This window comes from Perognathus longimembris, chromosome 28, assembly GCF_023159225.1.
Source record: "Perognathus longimembris pacificus isolate PPM17 chromosome 28, ASM2315922v1, whole genome shotgun sequence".
NCBI classification, from domain to species: Eukaryota; Metazoa; Chordata; class Mammalia; order Rodentia; family Heteromyidae; genus Perognathus; species Perognathus longimembris.
In genome coordinates this window covers 1,290,055-1,310,210 of record NC_063188.1, presented here as the reverse complement: position 1 = coordinate 1,310,210, position 20,156 = coordinate 1,290,055, and the positions used below count along the sequence as shown (strand labels likewise).

General features: G+C 54.8%; 3 protein-coding genes across 10 annotated transcripts; 2 read left to right on the top strand and 1 right to left on the bottom strand.

Moving 5' to 3' along the window:
- The first annotated feature begins 1,129 nt into the window (after nucleotides 1-1,129).
- Nucleotides 1,130-5,621, top strand: Srpk3 (SRSF protein kinase 3). 4 transcript variants are annotated; one of them, XM_048335900.1, is made up of 15 exons: nucleotides 1,130-1,221; nucleotides 1,296-1,423; nucleotides 1,601-1,709; nucleotides 1,834-1,921; nucleotides 2,176-2,263; nucleotides 2,744-2,850; nucleotides 2,921-3,086; nucleotides 3,191-3,216; nucleotides 3,650-3,779; nucleotides 3,862-4,101; nucleotides 4,189-4,289; nucleotides 4,656-4,763; nucleotides 4,841-4,910; nucleotides 4,993-5,085; nucleotides 5,189-5,620. In XM_048335900.1, exons 1-15 carry the CDS (start codon nucleotides 1,163-1,165, stop codon nucleotides 5,371-5,373), a joined length of 1,698 nt encoding a protein of 565 aa, XP_048191857.1. In that variant the 5' UTR covers nucleotides 1,130-1,162; the 3' UTR covers nucleotides 5,374-5,620. The 4 variants fall into 4 exon arrangements, with proteins under 4 accessions (XP_048191857.1, XP_048191856.1, XP_048191859.1 ...); XM_048335899.1 differs by having other exon boundaries at nucleotides 3,647-3,779; XM_048335902.1 differs by lacking the exon at nucleotides 4,993-5,085 and having other exon boundaries at nucleotides 3,647-3,779; nucleotides 5,189-5,621.
- Nucleotides 5,622-5,642: 21 nt separating this feature from the next.
- Idh3g (isocitrate dehydrogenase (NAD(+)) 3 non-catalytic subunit gamma) lies at nucleotides 5,643-15,499 on the bottom strand. 4 transcript variants are annotated; one of them, XM_048335903.1, is made up of 13 exons: nucleotides 15,350-15,499; nucleotides 11,902-11,946; nucleotides 11,588-11,599; nucleotides 11,240-11,337; nucleotides 10,722-10,834; nucleotides 7,930-7,990; nucleotides 7,675-7,807; nucleotides 7,335-7,468; nucleotides 6,706-6,808; nucleotides 6,476-6,622; nucleotides 6,216-6,310; nucleotides 6,069-6,129; nucleotides 5,643-5,845 (listed from the first exon to the last, which is right to left on the bottom strand). In XM_048335903.1, the coding sequence occupies exons 1-13, from the start codon at nucleotides 15,428-15,430 to the stop codon at nucleotides 5,744-5,746; spliced, it is 1,185 nt and encodes a 394-aa protein (XP_048191860.1). In that variant the 5' UTR covers nucleotides 15,431-15,499; the 3' UTR covers nucleotides 5,643-5,743. The 4 variants fall into 4 exon arrangements, with proteins under 4 accessions (XP_048191860.1, XP_048191861.1, XP_048191863.1 ...); XM_048335904.1 differs by having other exon boundaries at nucleotides 11,902-11,943; nucleotides 15,350-15,488; XM_048335906.1 differs by lacking the exon at nucleotides 11,588-11,599.
- Nucleotides 15,500-15,569: 70 nt separating this feature from the next.
- On the top strand, nucleotides 15,570-19,565 carry Ssr4 (signal sequence receptor subunit 4). 2 transcript variants are annotated; one of them, XM_048335909.1, is made up of 6 exons: nucleotides 15,570-15,855; nucleotides 17,614-17,732; nucleotides 18,464-18,538; nucleotides 18,717-18,806; nucleotides 19,098-19,163; nucleotides 19,393-19,565. In XM_048335909.1, exons 1-6 carry the CDS (start codon nucleotides 15,789-15,791, stop codon nucleotides 19,495-19,497), a joined length of 522 nt encoding a protein of 173 aa, XP_048191866.1. In that variant the 5' UTR covers nucleotides 15,570-15,788; the 3' UTR covers nucleotides 19,498-19,565. The 2 variants fall into 2 exon arrangements, with proteins under 2 accessions (XP_048191866.1, XP_048191865.1); XM_048335908.1 differs by having other exon boundaries at nucleotides 15,601-15,855; nucleotides 17,617-17,732.
- The last annotated feature ends 591 nt before the right edge of the window (nucleotides 19,566-20,156 follow it).

Here is a 20,156-nt window from a genome sequence, read left to right as displayed (position 1 = left end):
GCATGGCCAGCTTGCGGAAGTTTCTAACAAGTTCCACCTGTGGGCCTTAGCCCTTGCCATGTGCTGCGCTGAGCAGTTCCTCCTGGTGTGTCACGATGCAGCCCTCAGCTCAGGCTCTCCTGTCAGCACACACCTCACAGGCAGTCCCCATGGGCTGTTTGTTCCCCAGGGTGGACATGACAGAGGGGGCAAATGGTGGGCACTTGGCAAGTGTTCCTGGGGACAGTAAACAACGTATGGGCAGCCAGGCCTGGCGCTGGGGAAAGGCCATGCAGGTCACAGTGGTAGAGACCTGAGTTGCCCATAGCTCTCAATACCCTCTGGCTCTGGCTCAGGCAGAGGAGCCCTAATGACACCCACATTCAAGGGAGAGCTGGGATCCCACTTGTCATAGATGCCTGGGGGCCACAGGAAAACTGGGAACAGAGCGATGAATAAGCAGGAAATATGGCTCCCGTGGGGTTCCAGGAGCGCTCCCAAATGAGCTAAGGGGGATGTCCAAGAATGCTTGGAAACTTCTGAAAGTGGTCCCCGTGGCCCTGAAGTATGAAGAAGTATGAAGCTTAAGCTGGGTGCTGGTGCTTCACACCTATAATCCCAGCTACTCACCAGGCTGAGACCTGAGGATCGCGATTCAAACCCATCCGGAGCAGAAGGCTGTGAGACTTTTGTGTCAAACGAAGCAGCTAAAAGCCAGAAGGGAAGCTCAGCGATGGCGCCAAGGCCCTGACTCCATCACACACACACACACACACACACACACACACACACAAGTGGGGCTCTGCTTGAAGACATGGTCACCATGTTAATAGTTCATGGGGATCCCTCTTCCCCTCCACAGTCCGTCCTAGAGGACAAGCATTGCAGATTGTTTGATCCTCCTCTAGGTATTCCAGCCTGCGGAGTGAGTCGCTGCCACATGGGCTCTGCTCCTGGGGCATCGGCAAAGCCCAGGGGCTCAGCCTAGGGGGCAGGTTCTCCAGGGCCACCAGTCTGCACTGCCCCCTCCCCGCGCCGCATACCTTGCCCACGACTGAGCAGCTGGGATTCTATTTATAAAGTCGGGTGAGATCAGCAGCAGAGGCTATAAATGCCCAGGCCACTGCTGGGCCCCACAGGAGCAGCCGCCTAGGGGGCCGGAGCTGCGGGTCCCGAGGCCAGGATGAGTGCCAGCACGGGCGGTGGCGCTGGGGGGGACAGTGGTGACGGAAGCAGCAGCAGGTATGGCTCAGCCAGGCACCTGGGGTCCCTGGCACCTCATGAGCTCACTGCCTACCCGCCCCCCCTCCCCGCAGTTCGCAGACCTCCTATGGGCCCGGGTCCTCAGGCTCTGAACTAGCCCCTGCCACGGCAGCCCGGGGGCTGCAGGGCCTCCTGGGCTCCGATGATGAGGAACAGGAAGATCCCAAGGACTACTGCAAGGGTGAGGTCTCGTCCTGGGTGCCTGTGGCCAGACTGCCACTGCAGGAAGTTCAGGTCAGCCCGGGAGGAGTAGCGTGCCTGCAGGGCAGTCTCCTGTGGGCCGGGTGGCCAGCAAGCCTGGGCTGGACAGCCAGGGGAGGGAGATGTCCCCAGGATTCTCTGTTTTTTCCTTTGGCAGGTGGCTACTACCCCGTGAAGATCGGCGACCTCTTCAATGGGCGGTACCACGTGGTGCGCAAGCTGGGTTGGGGCCACTTCTCCACTGTCTGGCTCTGTTGGGACATCCAGTGAGTGGCTCCCCCAAGACCCAGAGTCCAGCAAGGGCTTGGATTCACCCCTGGGTTAAGATCACTACCATGGCCGTGTGAGTGTAGCCAGGGCCAGCAGCCAATGAGGGTCTCCATATTGCAGGCGCAAGCGCTTTGTGGCCCTGAAAGTGGTGAAGAGCGCAGGCCATTACACGGAGACAGCTGTGGATGAGATCAAGCTCCTGAAATGTGTGAGGCACCTCCCCTGCTGCTCCAGGCTCCCTGGGAACTGCCCAGGGCCTGGCAATGTGGGTACAGGGCCTGCTGGGGCTCCCAGAGGGGCAGGCTCCAGCTGGCTCCACTGACAGGGAGAATCGAGAGGCCGGGGAGTGGCCGAAGCCTTTCCTCAACTGGGCTGGTGTAGTGGGGACCAGAGCTACGTCAGGAGAGCAGCTGGTGAGGAGCAGCTTGGAGCCATCTGTGGCACCTGGGCTTTTTATTCTAGGTCCGGGACAGTGACCCTAGTGACCCTAAAAGAGAGACCATTGTTCAGCTTATTGATGACTTCAGAATCTCAGGGGTTAATGGCGTTCGTATCCTTTACTGGATGAGCGAAGTAGCATGGCAGCAAAAGAGCTGGGTAATGCCTTCTTAGGTGTCCGGGCCTCTGATTGCTACACAAGGGTTGTTGCTCATTGGAACTAGTCTCTAAAATAACCCCACCCTTCGGAGGCATTTGTGCGTGTGGGACACAAGTTGGTGGTTGTGGATGTTGCTGAGTTATCCCCAAATGTCAGGGACCACTTCACAGATCCTTTAGCAATAACTGAGCTGATCTGAGAGGCTTATATCTAGGATAATGACAAAATGTGCCATTCCAACTGGCACGCCTCTGTTGGTGGCAGGGACACTATAAATAATAATGCTGGAACAGAGGTAGCCACCAGAATGGCCCGGGCATGTCTCCCCTGGCTCTGCACTAGCAGGGCCTCACTGTTCCTCTGCAGCTGGGTGTGGGTAGGGCCTATGTCCCAGATGTATGTCTGCTGACTGCCCTTCACTCAAGGCCCCAGATGTATGTATGGTGCTGGAGGTCCTGGGCCACCAGCTCCTCAAGTGGATCATCAAGTCCAACTACCAGGGGCTGCCTGTGCCCTGTGTCAAGAGTATTGTGAGGCAGGTAGGTTGTGCCCTGAGGGCCTGGCTTGGTGTGAGCGGGACTGTCCAAGTTCATTCGTGGCTCTCCTCAGGTGCTGCATGGCCTGGACTACCTTCATACGAAGTGCAAGATCATTCACACAGACATCAAGCCCGAGAACATTCTGCTGTGTGTTGGTGACGCCTACATTAGGCGCCTGGCTGCTGAGGCCACAGAGTGGCAGCAGTCAGGGGCCCCGCCCCTGTCCCGCTCCACAGGTAACCAAGAGCACGCGCTGGGCTGAGCCAGGCCTCCAGGCCTCAGTCTCTGATTGAAGCCCTTTCTTTTCCTCCTCAACCCCTACCTGCACCCCTGCCTCCAGTCAGCACTGCCCCCCAGGAGGTCTTGGTAAGTTGTGGCAGCCTTTTTCCCGTCTCCCTGTGTGAGTGGGCTGGAGGCCATCTTGTCAGAGCTTCCCTCCTCACTCCACTTGCCCCACCCCACCCCACATGCCCGTGATGGCCCTTGGAAAAGGCTGGACAGCCCCGGTGAGACTGCCACATAGGTTGGGTCGCATGTCCCAAACTGCCCTCGGTGGCTGCTTCGTGGACCCACCGAGGCCTCCATGGAAAGACAGCGCGTCTTCCCCACATGACTCCTTCAGGTTGCCTTTGCCTGATCTGGGAAACAGTGGCCTGGGCAGGCCAGGCCCTGTGCACACCCAGAGCCCGAAGGACTAGAAACACAAAAAGGGAGGCAGACACGTTAGGGGCTGGGACCAAAGGGGCAGCATCCATGGGAACCCTGGGTTCAGCGGGGGTGACCGTGACTTTGGCAGCAGACTGGTAAGCTGTCCAAAAACAAGAGGAAGAAGATGAGGCGCAAGCGCAAGCAGCAGAAGCGGCTGCTGGAGGAGCGGCTGCGGGACCTGCAGAGGCTGGAGGCCATGGAGGCCGCGGCCCAGGCCGAGGGTGAGGGCCGGGCGGGCGCGGGGCTGCGTGGCACACGCGGGCTGCTGGCCTCTGCTCACGCATCCCTCTGCCCCCTCTCCAGATTCTGGCTCCAGACTAGAGAGGGGCAGCGGCTCCACGTCATCCTCAGGCTGCCAGCAAGGGGGTGCCGGGCCCGGCCCCTCCTCAGCCTCCTCCTCCCCTGCCCCTGGGGGCAACCGCAGCCTCAGCCCCAGCTCGCAGACCTCCGGCTTCTCAGGCTCCCTGTTCTCGCCGGCCTCCTGCTCCATCCTCTCGGGCTCTTCCAACCAGCGCGAGACGGGGGGCCTCCTGTCGCCCAGCAGTAAGTGTGGGAGTCAGCGGCAGTGGACAGGGAGGGGAGGGAAGAGCGGCCCCACTTCAGTTGCTCTCCCTCCTCTTCTCTCCTCAGCACCATTTGGTGCTTCGAACCTCCTGGTGAACCCCCTGGAGCCCCAAAACGCAGACAAGATCAAGATCAAGATCGCAGACCTGGGCAACGCCTGCTGGGTGGTAGGAGTACCTTGGGGAAGCAGGCTGTTCTTGGGGAGCCCTGCCTGGGCCCACAGGGCGCACAGCCAGCCCACTGTGTGGCATGAGCAGCAGTGACAGCTACTTCCTGCCACTGTCGCGGGGCAGCACGGTCTGGGGCAGCACGGTCTGGGGCAGTATGGCCTGGCCCGGTGAGCAGGGCCACGGCAAGGGGCAGGGCCCTTGGAAGGAGCCAGTATCAGGCTACCTGGCCAGTCGCTCCTAGCATGTATGGGTCGGGGGACCCTAAGAATGGGACTGACATGGGGCTGTGGGGAGCAGGCAGCGGAAGGGGGAGGGTGGGTGGAAGCAGCAGCGTGGCCCAGGCTCCTGTCCCCTTGCCTTCAGCACAAGCACTTCACGGAGGACATTCAGACTCGGCAGTACCGGGCGGTGGAGGTGCTCATTGGTGCCGAGTACGGCCCCCCGGCTGACATCTGGAGCACGGCGTGCATGGTACGCCCCGCTCTCCCGGACGCCCCTTCGCCAGGGCTCGCTTGTCTGCCCGCAGCCTCACCTGCTCCTCCTTGCAGGCCTTCGAGCTGGCCACGGGCGACTACCTGTTCGAGCCGCACTCTGGAGAAGACTACAGTCGTGATGAGGGTAGGGAGGCAGGCCCTGGGCTCGGCTTCATGACGGGAGGCGCAGGTCCCCCCGCCAGCTCGCCACCCTCCTGTGCCCACAGACCACATCGCTCACATCGTGGAGCTTCTGGGAGACATCCCCCCGGCCTTTGCCCTGTCAGGCCGCTACTCCCGCGAGTTCTTCAACCGCAGAGGTGGGGGCTGAGCGGGCTCAGGTGGGGACGAGAGGGAGCCCTGGGGCTGAGGGGGGGAAACGTTCTGCCAGGGAGACTCACTGTGGGGCTTCCCGGCCCGCAGGCGAGCTGCGGCACATCCACAACCTCAAGCACTGGGGCCTGTACGAGGTGCTCATGGAGAAGTACGAGTGGCCGCTGGAGCAGGCCACGCAGTTCAGTGCCTTCCTGCTGCCCATGATGGAATACATCCCAGAGAAGCGGGCCAGCGCCGCGGACTGCCTCCAGCACCCCTGGCTGAACCCCTAGCTTGGCGCTGCGGTGGGGAGCAGGCCAGCCATGTCCTGCCCCAGCTCAGTGCCTTCAAGGAAAGTGAAGCGTCTTTGCCTGCCCTGCTAGATGCCAGCTTCTTCATGCCCATGGCCGGGCAGAGGCCGGGGCCAGGCTCACAGCACAGTGCCTGCCCACAATTCGCCTAGAGGGCTCTCGGGGGAAAGAGCACGTGTTTTTCCTTTTCTTAATAAAGTGTAAGCTGAAACACTCGTGTCAGAAAGTGAGGGAAGCCCATGGCCACGATCTACGACAGAAGCTTTTTATTCTGGGGTCTACCCATCAAGCAGGCAGGGACGCTGGGGTGACAGGGAATCTAGGGGACAGCTGAGGTGACCCGAGGGAGAACCTAGGCCTCCACAGCCCGGCCGTTGATGATGTGGATGTGGCGGATGATGTCCTGGATGGCTTCGGATGTGGTGCCCTGGCCCCCAATATCCGGAGTGTGCATCTGGGGAGACAAAGAAGCTTGGGCACACCAGGTGTGCCAACGTCCACCCTCACCCCTCAGCAACCCAAAGCTGCCTGTCTCCCTGGCACTGTTACTGGGAGGGTAGGAGGACCAGGAAAGGCCCAGAAACCATACCCAACCTCAGACCAGTTGTCCCTGCAGGCCAAAATCTGTGTTCATGGTTCTGGCCAGCCCAACACCAGATCGGGGAGGGGAACCTCACATTTTCGTTATCCATGGATGCCAGGACAGCTTTGCGGATGGAAGTGGCATAGGAGTGGAGCCTAGAGGAGGGAAGACACAGCCTTTGATGGCCAGGGCCTGCAGGATCGGCTGCGAGCTCCGAGCCAGGCACTGGGGAGCCCCTTACTTGAGGTGGTCCAGCATCATGCAGCTTGCTAGCAGTGTGGCTGTGGGGTTGGCAATATTCTTCTTGGCGATACTCTTGCCAGTGTTTCTTGTAGCCTGCCAAGGACAGGAGGGACGTGTAAACGTGCCCAACAGAGGCATCCCCACATGCGGAGAACAGGGGAGGGGATGCCAGGGGAGGGGATGGGGTTGCAGCCCCCACAGCTGGTGAGACAACAAGAAAGGGCAGGACTGCCCCCCCCCCTGCCACGGGACACTCACTGTCTCAAACACTGCATATGCGTGGCCATAGTTGGCCCCGGCCACAAGGCCAGGGCCCCCGACCAGCCCTGCGCACACGTTGTTGACAATGTTGCCGTAGAGATTGGGCATCACCATGACATCAAATTGTTGGGGCCGTGACACCAGCTGTGGGAAAAGGATGGAGCTGAATTGGAGCAGCAGGGATGCACAGGGCAGGAGGAGGCGGTGGAGCCAGGAAGACTAATAACCTGCATGGTGGTGTTGTCCACAATCATGTTCTCGAAGGTGATCTGGGGGTAGCGGGCTGCCACCTCTCTGCAGCACTGGAGAAAGAGCCCATCACCCAGTTTCCTAGGCAGAGGTGAGATGGAGGAGACACAGGATAGCAACATGGCACATCGCTGTAGCTAGCTGGCAAACCTTTAACTTGCCCCCACGTGCACAACAGCATACCCCAGCCCACCTTCCCTGGTAATGCACTCTGGCCAGGGCACAGACCTTTGGAGATACCAGGGTACAACCTTGTGCATGGCTCCTTGATGGGCAGCCAGTGTCCTAGACACTGAGTGTCAGAAAACAGCTGAGCTGGGAGCCACTGACTCATGCCTGTCATCCCAGCTACTCAGGAGGCTGAGATCTGAGGATCACGGTTCAAAGCCAGCCCAGGCAGGAAAGTCTGTGACACTCTTATCTCCAGTGAACCAGTAAAAAGTCATACATGGAGCAGAGGCTCAACGAGTAGGGTGCTAGCCTTGAGCACAAAAGCTCAGGGACAGCACCCAGACCCTGAGTTCAAGCTCCAGGACTGGCACACACACAAAAAGAGACAGCTGAAGCAGCCCTTCCAGAGCTGCTTCAGGGCACGTGAAGGACATACATGATGTTGGCCTTGTGCACAGCCGTCACTTTCTTACGCCCACTGTCATGGGCCAGCTTGAAGGCATACTCAGCAATCCGCAGGGACTTGGCCTTGGTGATGATCTTGAGGCTCTCCACCACTCCCGTCACGCTCTGCAATGGAGCAGGGGAGAAGAGAGTGGACGATGGGAGCCCCAGGATGCAACCCTATCGCCGAGTACGCCTGGCTTCTCGCGGGGGCATCACCATGACCTTTCAGGGGCTGCCTTTTCCTGGTTCCTTAAGGTCTCTCAACAATGACCCTTGTCAGACTCATCCCCAGTGTCTTATAACCTAAAAGGGTCCCACAAGGTCGCTACCTCATGCTCCAGGCTGCTGTATTCACCCTCGGTGTTCTCCCGCACAATGAGGATGTCTATGTCCTTGTGGCGGGTCACCACTCCCGGCAGGCTCTTACAGTGGATGACGTTGGCATAGAGGTCCAGGCTGGTGCTGGGAGCGGGACAGAGGAGAGAAGAGGGAGACGAGGCTGGACGCGCATCTTGCCAGAGTCCCAGCACTCTCGGTGCAGACTTGCTGCCCTTCACCAACCCGCCCATGCACTGGGTTCTCACCGGAGGATGTTGTTTCGGGATTTGTAGGAAGGTGGCAAGTTATGGTTTGTTTCGATGTTGCCTACAAAACAAGAAGACGACAAGCAGGCTGGAGAAGGGAGCCCAGGCTTAGCTGTGCTGCCACGCCCCGCGCCTGCGCAGGGAATGTGCACACAGAGCCGCTCCAGCTGGAGAACAGGGAGCTTCCAGGAGCAAAGGAGTTCATACAACACTAGCATGTCATCTGCAATGTAGGCCTCACAAGGGCAGGAGGGGTGTGTGTGTGTGTGTGTGTGTGCGTGTGTGTTTAAATAGTGGATACCAAGGACCTAGAAAAACACCTTGCACATAGTGGGCACTCAATAAATATTTATCAGATGAATAAATATGATTGGCAGCTGGCCAGAGGCTCTGCCACTCTATGCTCAGGCTTCCTCTACCTCAAGAAAAAGAAACCAATCCTGTTTAGGCACAGCCTGCCTGGCCAAGTTGGCGCCAACAAGGTGACCTTTACTGGGGTTACTGCCAGGCCCCAAACCAAGGCTCTACACAGTCCTCAGCTCAGAGCCACATAGTGACTGTCTACGAAAGGCCACAAGTGGACCGTAGCATGGCTGAGCCAGGCCCTTCCTTTTTGCCTTGGCACTCAGAGGAGGGAAAGCAGAGGTACCGTGAGAGCAGGGGACAGAAGCTACTGGAAGAGGGCAGCCATAGGGGGTCTAGCAAAGAGGACTTCCTTAGGGGCTGGGGATATGGCCTAGTGGCAAGAGTGCCTGTCTCATATACATGAGGCACTGGGTTCGATTCCCCAGCACCACATATACAGAAAATGGCCAGAAGTGGCGCTGTGGCTCATGCTAGCCTTGAGCAAGTAGAAGCCAGGGACAGTGCTCAGGCCCTGAGTCCAAGCCCCAGGACTGGCCAAAAAAAGAAAAAAAAAAGCTCACCAGGGACTGCCTGCCCCTCCATGGTGCCCCTGCCCAGGCTCAGTGAGGGAACTGCCAGCACTGGGGCACGCACACCCCTCACATTCAGATGACTGGTGTTTAAGCACCTGGGCATAAGCAAAGCAAACCAGGAGAGGCAACAAGACTCGTCATCTGCAACACCAACAGCAGTGCCATTCAGAGCCAAGGCAGCGGGCAGAGGGTAGAAGGACATCCCTGCTTTGGTCTGTGAAGAAAGACTCGGGACCCAAGCTGGTCTGGGCAGAGTGTTGTCTAAGGAGGAGGGCTGAAAGGAGGCCACTAGTGACAAGCCATATACCCGAGAGTCATCAAAGTCTCAGAGTCACAGTGTCACAAGGCCCAGAGAAGCTATGCAGATAGCAACAATGAGAGTCCTATCCAGCCAGAAAATGCCTGAACTGAAGTCATGGGGGCCCCATAAGAGTCTAGTCAGCGGAGGTAACAAAGAGTACAAGAAATGTATCCAATGCCTAACATATGAAACTGTAACCTCTCTGTACATCACTTTGACAATAAATAAGAAAAAAATAAATAAAAATAAAGAAAGAAGTTTAAATTTAAAAAAAGAGTCTAGTCAGTGGTAAAAGGAATCTTTTTTTTTTCGTACTCCAGGGCTTGAACTCTGGGACTGGTTGTTGTCCCTGAGTTTTTGTGTTCAAGGCTAGTGTTCTACCACTTGAGCTACACCTCCACTTTTGGCTTTTTATGGCTAATTGAAGAAAAGAATCTCATATTTTTTCTTTCTTTCTTTCTTTTTTTTTTTTTTGCCAGTCCTGGGCCTTGAACTCAGGGCCTGGGCACTGTCCCTGGCTTCTTTTTGCTCAAGGCTAGCACTCTACCACTTGAGGAACAGCGCCACTTCTGGCCGTTTTCTGTGTATGTGGTGCTGAGGAATGGAACCCAGGGCTTCATGCATGCTAGGCAAGCACCCTACCACTAAGCCACATTCCCAGCCCTTTTCTTTCTGTTTTTAGTTTTCTGTACCCTTTGTGTTGTATATAAGTTTATCTGATGCTTGGAAGGGAAAGAGTCACAGAGATAGAAAGACAAAGGATGAACTAATACAACAGTGATACTCACTATACACTATGGTGGAAATGAACTTTACAATTTGGCGAGGGAGGGGAGTGGGGAGGAGTAAGCAGGAGAAAATGAGGGAGGGAGTAAGTGCTTATAAAGAAATGTACTGAATGCCTTACTTACGTAACTGTAACCCCCTGTTCATCACCTTTACAATATTTTTTTTTTTGGCAGTCGTGGGACTTGAACTCTGGGCCTAAGCACAGAGTCCCTGAGGTTTTCTGCTCAAGGCTAATGCTCGACCATTTTGAGTCACAGCTCCACTTCCACTTTTCTGGTGGTTAATCAGAGATAAGAGTCTCATGGACTTTCCTGCACAGGCTGACTTTGAATCGTGATTCTCAGCTTCCTGAGTAACTAGGATCACAGGCATGAGCCACCAGTGCCCAGCTTACATTTTTTTTTAAAAGAAAAGAGTCTCAGGGCTGGGAATGTGGCTTAGTGGTAGAGTGCTTGTCTAGCATGCATGAAGCCCGGGGTTCGACTCCTCAGCACCACATAAATGGAAAAGGCCAGAAGTGGCGCTGTGGCTCAAGTGGCAGAGTGCTAGCCTTCAGCAAAAAGAAGCCAGGGACAGTGCTCAGGCCCTGAGTCCAAGCCCCAGGACTGGCAAAAAAAAAAGCTTCACAGACTCCTGCCTGGGCTGCCTTCGAACCAGGACTGTCTGATGTCAGCCTTCTGAGTAGCTAGGATTACAGATGTGAGCCACTGTGCCCAGAGGTAAAAGGAATTTACTCAGCACCTCAGCGTGGCCCCTGAACTCACCCTTCAAGGCCACACGGTTGCGACGGATGGCCATGATGGCATTGCGGATGTCCTCTTCGTCAGCATTGGAGCTCACATGTACTTCTTCAAAGTCTACAGGCACACACGCGTGCCTGCGAAGGAGCGGCATCAGGCACGCTGGCGACAGCAGCTAGGGCTTCCTCCAGGAAGTCTGCCCAGGCCAGGGCATGCCAAGGCCTCTGCCCTCTTCCCTGCCCCCTCTGACCTGGCTCTGGCTGAGAAGGGCTTGGGCCCACTCTTTGCAAGTGATAAAGTCATCTCTGCCTGAATTGCAGCATGGACTAGGAGCAGGACTCGTGTTATCTTCCCCATGCCCAGGTCAGCCTGTGAGAGGTACTGGAATACAAGGCCTGCTCTTACATGTCTCCCTGCCTCCATCTCACCAGGCACGTAAGCAAAGCCCAATTGTTGGGCTAACAATCTTGGCACAGAGTTCTCCGGAAACCTCTGGGTGGGCCCAGAGCACAACCCTCCCTGGGGGACAAGTATCTACATACCTGAACACAGATTTAACATGCAACATGAGCTCTGGTCCAATGCCATCCCCTGGGATCATAGTCACTGTGTGACGTCCACCGTATTTGGCTGACGGAGGCTGGAAGGAGGGAGAAAGAGGAGGTGAGCCTTTGGGTCCTCTACATGTCTCCAAGGGCTTGAGCCAGTTCCATTCTTCCCATCATTACTGGTCCCACAGGTCAGCCAACCTTAAGGTGCCAGCTAGGGCTTGAGCGGGGGCGGGGGGGGTCCCCCATCCAAGACAGGGCAGCAGCCCACTTAGACTCGGGATAACCTAAAGCAACTAAGAGCCCCTCCAATCTAGCACAGAGGAGGAACAAAATACTCACAATTGTTTGTTGCTAGAGGGAGGACAGAAAGGAAGAAGACACGGATCAGCCAAGGTTGGAGGCACAAGGCAGTGACCAGAGAACCAAGGCCTTTGCCCTGGAGACGCTGTCTAGCACATCTCAGGGAAGGGCGAGGTGAGTGAACTCTGGAGACCATGCCTCGGAGGGAAGGACATGAAAGCCAGGGAACAACAAGGTGCAGGCACATGTGTACACACGTGTGTACACATAGTGTGTATACACCACTGTGTGTATACACGTGCAAAGATACAGAAGCACCCACATGGGCACGCACTTCTCAGACAGGTACTTACTGAGGAGATGCTCCTTCGGGGAGCCTCCTGCGCGTACAGAACCTGCTAAAGGGAAACCAAATGTCAGTGTTGCTTGGGAAGCCCCAAAAGTCAAGTTAGCAAGAGTTGGCCTTATGTCTCTGCAGGAAGGAGTCAGTTTATTACAATTTCTGTGCTATCAGGACTTCTTCCAATTTTCTTTATTGCAAACCCACTATAATCCCTACAGTAAATCAGAACAGGGAGGTAAGAAGACAATATCCTATTGCTTTGAGATAAGCCCTTCAGAACAGAAATCAAAAGCAATGAGTACCCGGGCACTGGTGGCTCACATCTGTAATCCTAGCTACTCAGGAGGCTGAGACCTAAGGATCATGATTCAAAGCCAGCCCGGAAAGGAAAGTCCATGTGTCTCTTATCTCCAATTAACTACCAAAAAGCCAGAAGTGGAGCTGTGGCTTAAGTGACAGAGTGCTAGCCTTGAGCAAAAGAAGCTTAGGAACAGTACCCAAGCCCGGGTTCAAATCCCAGAACTAGCACACATAAAAGCAATGTGTAGAAAAATGCAGTTATTTTTGAAGACTGATAATAGAGAGAATTAGCACTGACTTCATGGCCTGTGTAGGTGATGAATGTTCTCACCATTTATGAGCCACCTCCATAGGTTACTATTGCTTCCCATCCCATGAGAATAGAGCCCGTGCCTATCTTGTCTTCTGCTGTCACTCGTACATCCAACACAGTACCTGGCCCCGAACTGGTACACAAGGAGCAATTATATCAGAAAATGAAACAAATGGAGGTCTGTGAGGGCTCAGTCCAAATCTACCGTCTGCTACTATCAAGATGGCTAAACTTCCGGTCAGAAATCCATGGGGAGGGGCCAGGTGCTGGTGGCTTAAACCTGTAATCCCAGCTCCACTGGAGGCTGAAATTGGAGGATTTCAGTTCAAAGCTAGAAAAGTTCTCATGAGACTTATCTCCAATAACCACTCAGAAACTGGAAGTGTCACTACTGTATGGCTCAAAGTACTAGAACACTAGCCTTGAGCAAAAGAACGCAGGGACAAAACCTTGGCCTCGAGTTCAAGCCTTACAACTGACAAAAAGAAAGAAATCCACAGAAGGGAAGCACTGACTTCATGCGATTGCTGGAAGCTAAAGCAGTGTTTATAGGCCTCTCCAGAGAAGACAAACTGTACTGAGGCACATCCAGACCTTCACCCTACCAGCCCGTACCAGCCCATCAGATCAGAGTTCAAAGCCGGTGTCCTTGGGGGATGCAGGGCTGACCCCTGCATCTCCCAGTAGTTCATTCCTCCTGGGCTTTGGGTTGTGGCAATGAGCCAATCCTTAAGGGCCTGTGCCAGTCCTAGCTCCAAGTCTGTGTAGTCCTGTCCATGGATGGCAATACCACTCCCAGGTTAAACCTCTCTCGCACCTGCTTCCTAGGCTAGATGTTCCACTGGCTTTGGTCCAAAGTCCCAGAGAACTCTCTAGACACATGGTTAATCACACTCCTTCCAGAAGCAAGTACTTTCCTTCAAGGGGTTCCAAAGGGTCTACCTGATCCCCAAGCTGCCCTGTAGAATTACCAATTGAAGCAACTACTGAGGGAGGCTTAGGCATAGGCAGGCTTCCTACTCACCCTTTGCACTCCAAGAGTGCCACAGAAAGACAGTCCTTCCACTGAAAGGCTCCTAGGTGTCACATCTTACCAAGACTTCTTTCTTTGGCAACTTTCTGTTGGCTCAAGTGCCAATAGTGGCTGCATGTTTTCCCAGGAGATCCCAGACAGAGGGATTCTCTATAAGGGTTCTCATACTCCGGACAATCAGTCTGTGGCAAGCAATTACCTGGCTAACAAGCGTTCAATGCCCCTATTTTCACCTGCACAAGGATGCACACACTGTGCCAGCGAATTGGGGAGGAGACATGTTAATCAAGAGCTTGTAGGAGGCTGGGCATCGGTGGCTCATGCCTATAATCATAGCTACTCAAGAGGCTAAGATATGAGGATCATGATTCAAAGCCACTCTGGGCAGGAAAGTCCATGAGACTAGAGCAAAAAAGCTGAGAGTTTGAGGTCCTGAGTTCAAACCACAGTATACACACACACATGAGAAGAACTTGCAGGAAAGAACCGGAGGTATGGTTTAAGTGGGAGATCACAGTCCTAGCAATTGTGATACCTTAAGTTCAAATCTGAGTACCACCACCGAACAACCTGCAGGAAAGTGGGCATTGGTGGCCCCAACCTATACTCCTTGCTCCTGGGAAGGCTGAAATCAGAAGGATCCCAGTTCCAGGCCAGCCTGGGTGAAAAGTTCACAAGACATGTCAACCAATAACCAATAAAAAGCTGGGCATATGGCTAGTGCTTGTCATTACAGCTATGCAAGTAGTATAGGCAGGTGGATCACACTCCAGCACCTCCATAAAAAAAAAAACCTGCTCTGAAAATAGGAAAGCAAAGAGGCTGGGGGTATGTGGCTGAAGTAGTAGTGCTTAAGTGTAGCAAGTGCTAAAGTGGGTTCAAACCCTATTATCAGAAGTTACCTAGCTATTGAAGCCCACAGGGCTTCTGGAAAGTCTCTATTTGCTTCTGTTCTCCTACGTTGAAAGTGGAAGAAATCAGATTTTAAAGACACTTGTATAAAGTCTATGCCACGTTCCCCAGAGAACAGAAGGGGGAAATACAGGCAGTGGAAGTGTCCTCAGGGAGTGTCAGCAAATCATGGAGTTCTAGAAGGTCAGAGTTGACATGATGCTTTGAGAACATGAAGTCCCCCCCTCCCCCGCCCTGGAGGTCATATCTCTTATTCCCCAAGGGCACTGTTGGGTAGCTGCTGCTAACCAACACTAACCAGGACCTATGGTACCCTCACCTTAAACGAGGGATTCGTAGCTTAATACCCAAGAACATAAATGGAGAACTGGGGAAGCAAAGCCCCAGCAGCCTCCGAAACTCTAGCTCCGTCTCATTACAGCCTGTTGGGGAGAAAATTAGAGGCCGTAATTATGTGGAAGGTAGCAGGGTTGATTATTGGTAGTGTGATTTTACAGTTCCGCGGAGGGAAACCGGAGGAGGCAACGAGTGCGGGAACGGGAATTCCCAAAGCGGTACCGGGAGGGCGGGACGGAACACGTGATTTTCTTAAGAGAACAGTCTCAAGGACACTTAGGGCAGTGACGCCCAGACTCCGTAACCCATTCTCCGATGTCTATGGAGCCCCCGGCCGCCTGATACAGACCAGAGCCAACGTGATGAATCCCCCCTCCCCCCCGCCACAGACAGCGGAGGTGGCCAATGAAGCCAGCGCTCAGCATTCTGCCCGCCCCTCCCGGGGACCGTAGCCAATGGAACTCCAGACTGTTCCAAGAGCAGCGGCCCCGTCCTGGCCACAATGGGGTGCAACGTTTCTCAGCGCGGATTGCAGCTGTCCTGTAGCCGGCTCCCCTAACTCACCTCCCAAGGACGGCAGAACAGGGCGGGCCTGAGCGCTGCCTTTGCAGCGCCGCTGACAGCAGTGACCACCTTGAGCGCCATGACGGAGAGTGACAGCAGCTGCAGATCGTAGCCTGAACACACTGTTCTCGCGAGAGTGCCACCAAGCGATCAATTCAGAAGGCGTGGGCCCAGCATTGAGCACGCGCACAGCCGCGCCGGTTCCCACGCCCCTTTCCGGTGTTCGGAGTGTCCTGGCCGCCATCTTGTGGGGGGAGTGCAGCCGGTAGTGCCCCTGGCTCGGGGAGGGGACACGTCAGTGCCGCCAGGAACGTCACACAATCCAGCCCAGCCTGCCGGCACGCGATTGGCCGCTGGGGCCGCTTACGCGTCGCGCTTCCTCGTCGGCTCCGCGTGTTCAGGGTGGCTTGCTCTCTTTTCCATCGGTAGAGAAGAGGCGATGGCGGCGATGGCATCTCTCGGCGCCCTGACGCTCCTCCTGCTGTCTGGCCTCTCTTGCTGCTCAGGTAGCGGCTTGGACGGACCTTGCTTTGGGCGAGCCCCCGCCCCTGGCAGGTGGTGCTGGGAGGGGGAAGGAAGGGTGTGGACAAAGTGGGGGTCCGACCGTTACTGGGGCCTGTCGCTGCGGGGCGCGGCGACCATCGCACCATATTATGTTTGCCCACCAACCAGGCTGCTGGCAGAAACCGACAACTCCTTTTCTCTTTTGCTTATGGGACACTCCGAAATCCTGTACTGTATTCCCGGCGGGAAGATGACACGTCCCCGCTTCTCCTGCTCCCTGCTTCACTGCGTAGTTGGGACAGGAGCAAAGCTCTACAGTGCTGAGCAGTCGCTGTAAGAGATGGGGCTGCCAGGGAGGCGTCACTAAGGGCCAGGCAAAGCATCCCCGGGAAACTGACAGCGAAGCGAGAGGGGGCACAGACTGTCCCGGGCAGAGGGAGAGAGCATGGAAAGTGAGATAAGATACCGAAGGAAGAAGTGAGCAGGGGCCTTGAGTGCCAGGCCAAGGACTGGTGAGGTGACTCTCCAGAGTTTGCCGAGAGCCACAGTTCCATTGATTTATATTCATGTTATCTTCTTAACACCTGGTGGCAGAGTTGAGCTCAGCCTGGAGTTCTGGGAAGTGTTTGAAACATTGTTAAAACCGGCTCATTGGGTCAGAGGGCCTGAGTTGGAGCTGCTGTACTAAAGGGTACACTGCCCACCCTCACATCAGGTTGTAACCAGGGCCACTTGGAAAGGACCAGCCTGGCTGTAAAACCTGGCAGGGCTTCCTCTGTGCTCACAGGAAAAAGACCACAACTTACAAGGGCAGAGAAACCTGCAGAGCCTGGAGTCCTGAGAATGACTTCATGCTTGCATTCCCAGGCATCTCCTTCAGCTACCCAGACCCACAGTCTTGTCTGACTTCAAACAATCGCTCTAGCAAGATATCACATTTGGACAGCAATCAGTTGAGAACTTTCCCACTTAAAGGAGTGTGAGGGACTGGGAATGTGCCTTAGTGGTAGAATGCTTGGCTAGCATGCACAAAACCCAGGGTTCGATTCCTCAGGACCACATAATCAGAAAAAGCCACAAGTGACACTGTGGCTCAAATGGTAGAGTGCTAGCCTTGAGGAAAATGAAGTGCAGGGACAGTACCCAGGCCCTGAGTGCAAGCCCCAGAACTAGCAGGGAAAAAAAATAATGTAGGCTTGGTTACAGGGTTCTTGGGCCAGCCTACATTACTGAGGCAAGTTATATACTTGGATCCAGACTCTCTGTTTGTGCCTTTTGGAGAATAATGGCAGCAGCCTGGACCCATCAAGTGGCTAGGTGTACAGACCCCTTTCCTCATCTTGAAACATAGTGCCAGTACCCACTTGGTGTCTGTGCCGAGACTGCCTTCAGTAAGCTCTTGGGGCACTGAATAGATCTGAATCGAGGCTGGCTTGGCCCTCTTGGCTTCTGGGGTACACAGACATGAGTGACATAGTGAATCCACTTCCTGTGCTGCCCAGACACATACTTCTCTTCCCTGCGGTTGCATCGAGGTCCATCTCTGTAAAGCCTTCCTCCCTTGCCCAGGCCTGTTCATGGCCAGTACACCCTCCCTTTTCACTGTACTTGAGTGCTGGGATTTCTCTCCTATACCCTGCCTGGCTAGAGCAGAAGGATCTAGGTGTATCCTCAAGTGATTGTGTATGGAAAGGAGAGCCCAGGCCCTTGCTGTCCCCAACGCACCGTTCACATGACTTGGCCTTGCCTCTTCCCCACAGCAGAAGCCTGCTTGGAGCCCCAGATCACCCCTTCCTACTACACTACTTCGGATGCAGTCATTTCCACTGAGACGGTCTTCATTGTAGAGATCTCCCTGACATGCAAGAACAGGGTGCAGGTGAGGAGGTGGGAGTTCAACCGGGACGGTGCAGGGGGAAGCAGGAAACAATGCTGCTCGTTGGCAATCAACACTCTGACCTTAGGATCTGGTAATAGGGCGAATCAAGCTTCCCATTCACAGGGTGCCCAGAAGAGATCAGGGCACAGACAAAGACATCTCAGCAACTACTTGAAGAGCATTTTCCTGACATGCTTTGCCTACATTCAGTAGCACTGTGTAGACACTGTTTGCTGAATGTCAGGAACTAGCGAAAGGACTGGGGCTAGGCCTCCAGACCCCCCCCCCCCAAATCCTTTTCTGGTACACTTTCCCAGAGTATGCCTCCATGTGAATGTTTTATAAACAACTTTGAGATTGAGGCGCCCTGACCCATATTCCCAAAGGCCAAAGGATTTTTAGGGTACACACCACCCTAGTTAAAGGTCTCTTGGGAAGCTTATTCGGCCACCAGCCCTAGGACCTCCCTTGTAAGCTCTGAGAAATGAAGGCATTTCTATCATCCCACCCTCATCCATAGTTAACACTGTGGTCATTAGGCCAGCACAGGCTGTAATGGGAAGGGGGGCTTATCTCCCCAAAGGAGGCAGATGGGGAAAGATAGTGACTCTACTAGTAACATGCTTCTGGGCTGTTGTTAGCCTATTTATGTGGTTACTTTTTGGTGGTCCATATTGAGAGCGAGAGAGAGAGAGAAGGTGACAGTTCTTTTGTTCTTCCCTTAAACGCAGAACATGGCCCTTTATGCTGATGTCAGTGGGAAACAATTCCCTGTGACCCGGGGTCAGGATGTGGGCCGCTACCAGGTAAGCATGCCATGCCCAGGGATGGGGAAGGCTACATGCTGCTGCTCATAATTAGGACTTGAAGCAGGGTCCGGGTTCAGGACTTGGGCGTGCTAGAGAGCTGCTGTGCCAGCATTGGCAAGTTGGTCCTTTCTGTGTCCCCTCTGCCCACTGCCTGCTAAATAAACCCCTTCACCAGGTGTCCTGGAGCCTGGACCACAAGAACGCCCACGCGGGCACCTATGAGGTCAGATTCTTCGATGAGGAGTCCTACAGCCTGTTAAGGAAGGTGAGTGTCATCTCCACCCCTCCCAAGTCCCCAGGAGGGGAGGCCTGCCCTGTTCCTGCAGCAAGCTCTAGCCGGCGAACCTTTCTCTCCCCTTCTGGAACTTGGCTCCACTCATGTCCTCATGTATGGGGGGCAGAATGGGCGGCGTAAGTGCCTTCCTGTGCTCCGGCCCCACCCTGCTTTCCTCCTTGGCTCCTCCGTGACTCAGGCCAGTGCAGTCACCTCTTCCCCCTCTCTACCCCATCTGGCCTGTCTACTCAGCACTTTTTGACTGTAACATCTACCTTATAGGCTCAGAGAAATAACGAGGACATTTCCATCATCTCACCCCTTTTCACAGTCAGCGTGGACCATAGGGTAAGTGGTGTCGTTATGGGAGAACGGCACCCCTCGTTGTTTGGGGGGGTTTTGTAAGGGAGTTGGGGCTGAGGGAAGCCTCCCATCCCCATAACCTTGCTCTACCTACTTGGCTGTCATTGGCCAGTGAGTGTCTTTCTGCCGAGAGAACAAGTGACTGAAATTGGGTCAATAGTCCCCTGTCAGTCCCCTGACTGAGCTGCCTTCCTTTTGGTCCCTTTTCTTTCAGGGTACCTGGAACGGGCCCTGGGTTTCTACTGAGGTGCTGGCTGCAGCAATAGGCCTAGTGATCTACTACCTGGCCTTCAGCGCAAAGAGTCACATCCAGGCCTGAGCACTGCAACCCTTCCTTTACTTCTTTCAATAAACAGTCAGTGTTCTTGGCTTGCCATTGTCACGCCTGCCCACCTTCCCCTAGCCATACCTTCCCATGTCCCCTTTCTCTGTGTCCCTGTCCTGGTTGCCTACATGGTTTGGGCCTGGGCCATCCACATGGTGTCTTCACCAAAGGCTGTTACTTTATGTGTGCCTCATCTAGTCCTGGTGGCAGAGCTGGGTCACCCACCATCTTCTTAGGGCCCCATGACTGAGGTCTGCATTGGGATGGAGGGTAGAAATGGAGGGCCCTTCCCTCGTTTCTCTCCAATTTAGTAGTCAGCACTACAGGTCCTAGCCATCATCTTTGTGATGGCTTCTATGTACTTGTACAGATGACACGTGTCTACATGTGAGGTTGATCTGTGTTCACCAGCCCAAGGCTTCCAGGGATTTCCATCCAGCCTACGGTGAAGCCTGCCTTGGAAAGTGGGCCGAGAGGACAGGACCAGGCCACACACACTAGTTCAGTAGATGAAGTTTCTGGATTCAGATAAAGCCCAGCGGTGGGAATCGCAGCTGCTCCTAAGGAGCAAATGACAAGTGACTTCCAACAGCTGACTGCCTGCTCTTTGGGTTCTGGTTCCACCATGTGGCCCAGTGGCACTGAGAGTTTCA

Excerpts from the sequence above, each read along its gene's own strand:
- Srpk3 (XM_048335899.1), top strand. The coding sequence starts at position 1,163 with ATGAGTGCCAGCACGGGCGGTGGCGCTGGGGGGGACAGTGGTGACGGA. Across the intron at positions 4,764-4,840 it reads TCTGGAGCACGGCGTGCATG|GCCTTCGAGCTGGCCACGGG; the intron begins GTACGCCCCGCT and ends TCCTCCTTGCAG. Across the intron at positions 4,911-4,992 it reads AGACTACAGTCGTGATGAGG|ACCACATCGCTCACATCGTG; the intron begins GTAGGGAGGCAG and ends CTGTGCCCACAG.
- Idh3g (XM_048335903.1), bottom strand. The coding sequence starts at position 15,430 with ATGGCGCTCAAGGTGGTCACTGCTGTCAGCGGCGCTGCAAAGGCAGCG. Across the intron at positions 10,835-11,239 it reads CATGTTAAATCTGTGTTCAG|GCACGCGTGTGTGCCTGTAG; the intron begins GTATGTAGATAC and ends GCTCCTTCGCAG. Across the intron at positions 5,846-6,068 it reads CATCCATGGATAACGAAAAT|ATGCACACTCCGGATATTGG; the intron begins GTGAGGTTCCCC and ends TTGTCTCCCCAG.
- Ssr4 (XM_048335909.1), top strand. The coding sequence starts at position 15,789 with ATGGCGGCGATGGCATCTCTCGGCGCCCTGACGCTCCTCCTGCTGTCT. Across the intron at positions 15,856-17,613 it reads TGGCCTCTCTTGCTGCTCAG|CAGAAGCCTGCTTGGAGCCC; the intron begins GTAGCGGCTTGG and ends TCTTCCCCACAG. Across the intron at positions 18,539-18,716 it reads AGGATGTGGGCCGCTACCAG|GTGTCCTGGAGCCTGGACCA; the intron begins GTAAGCATGCCA and ends CCCCTTCACCAG.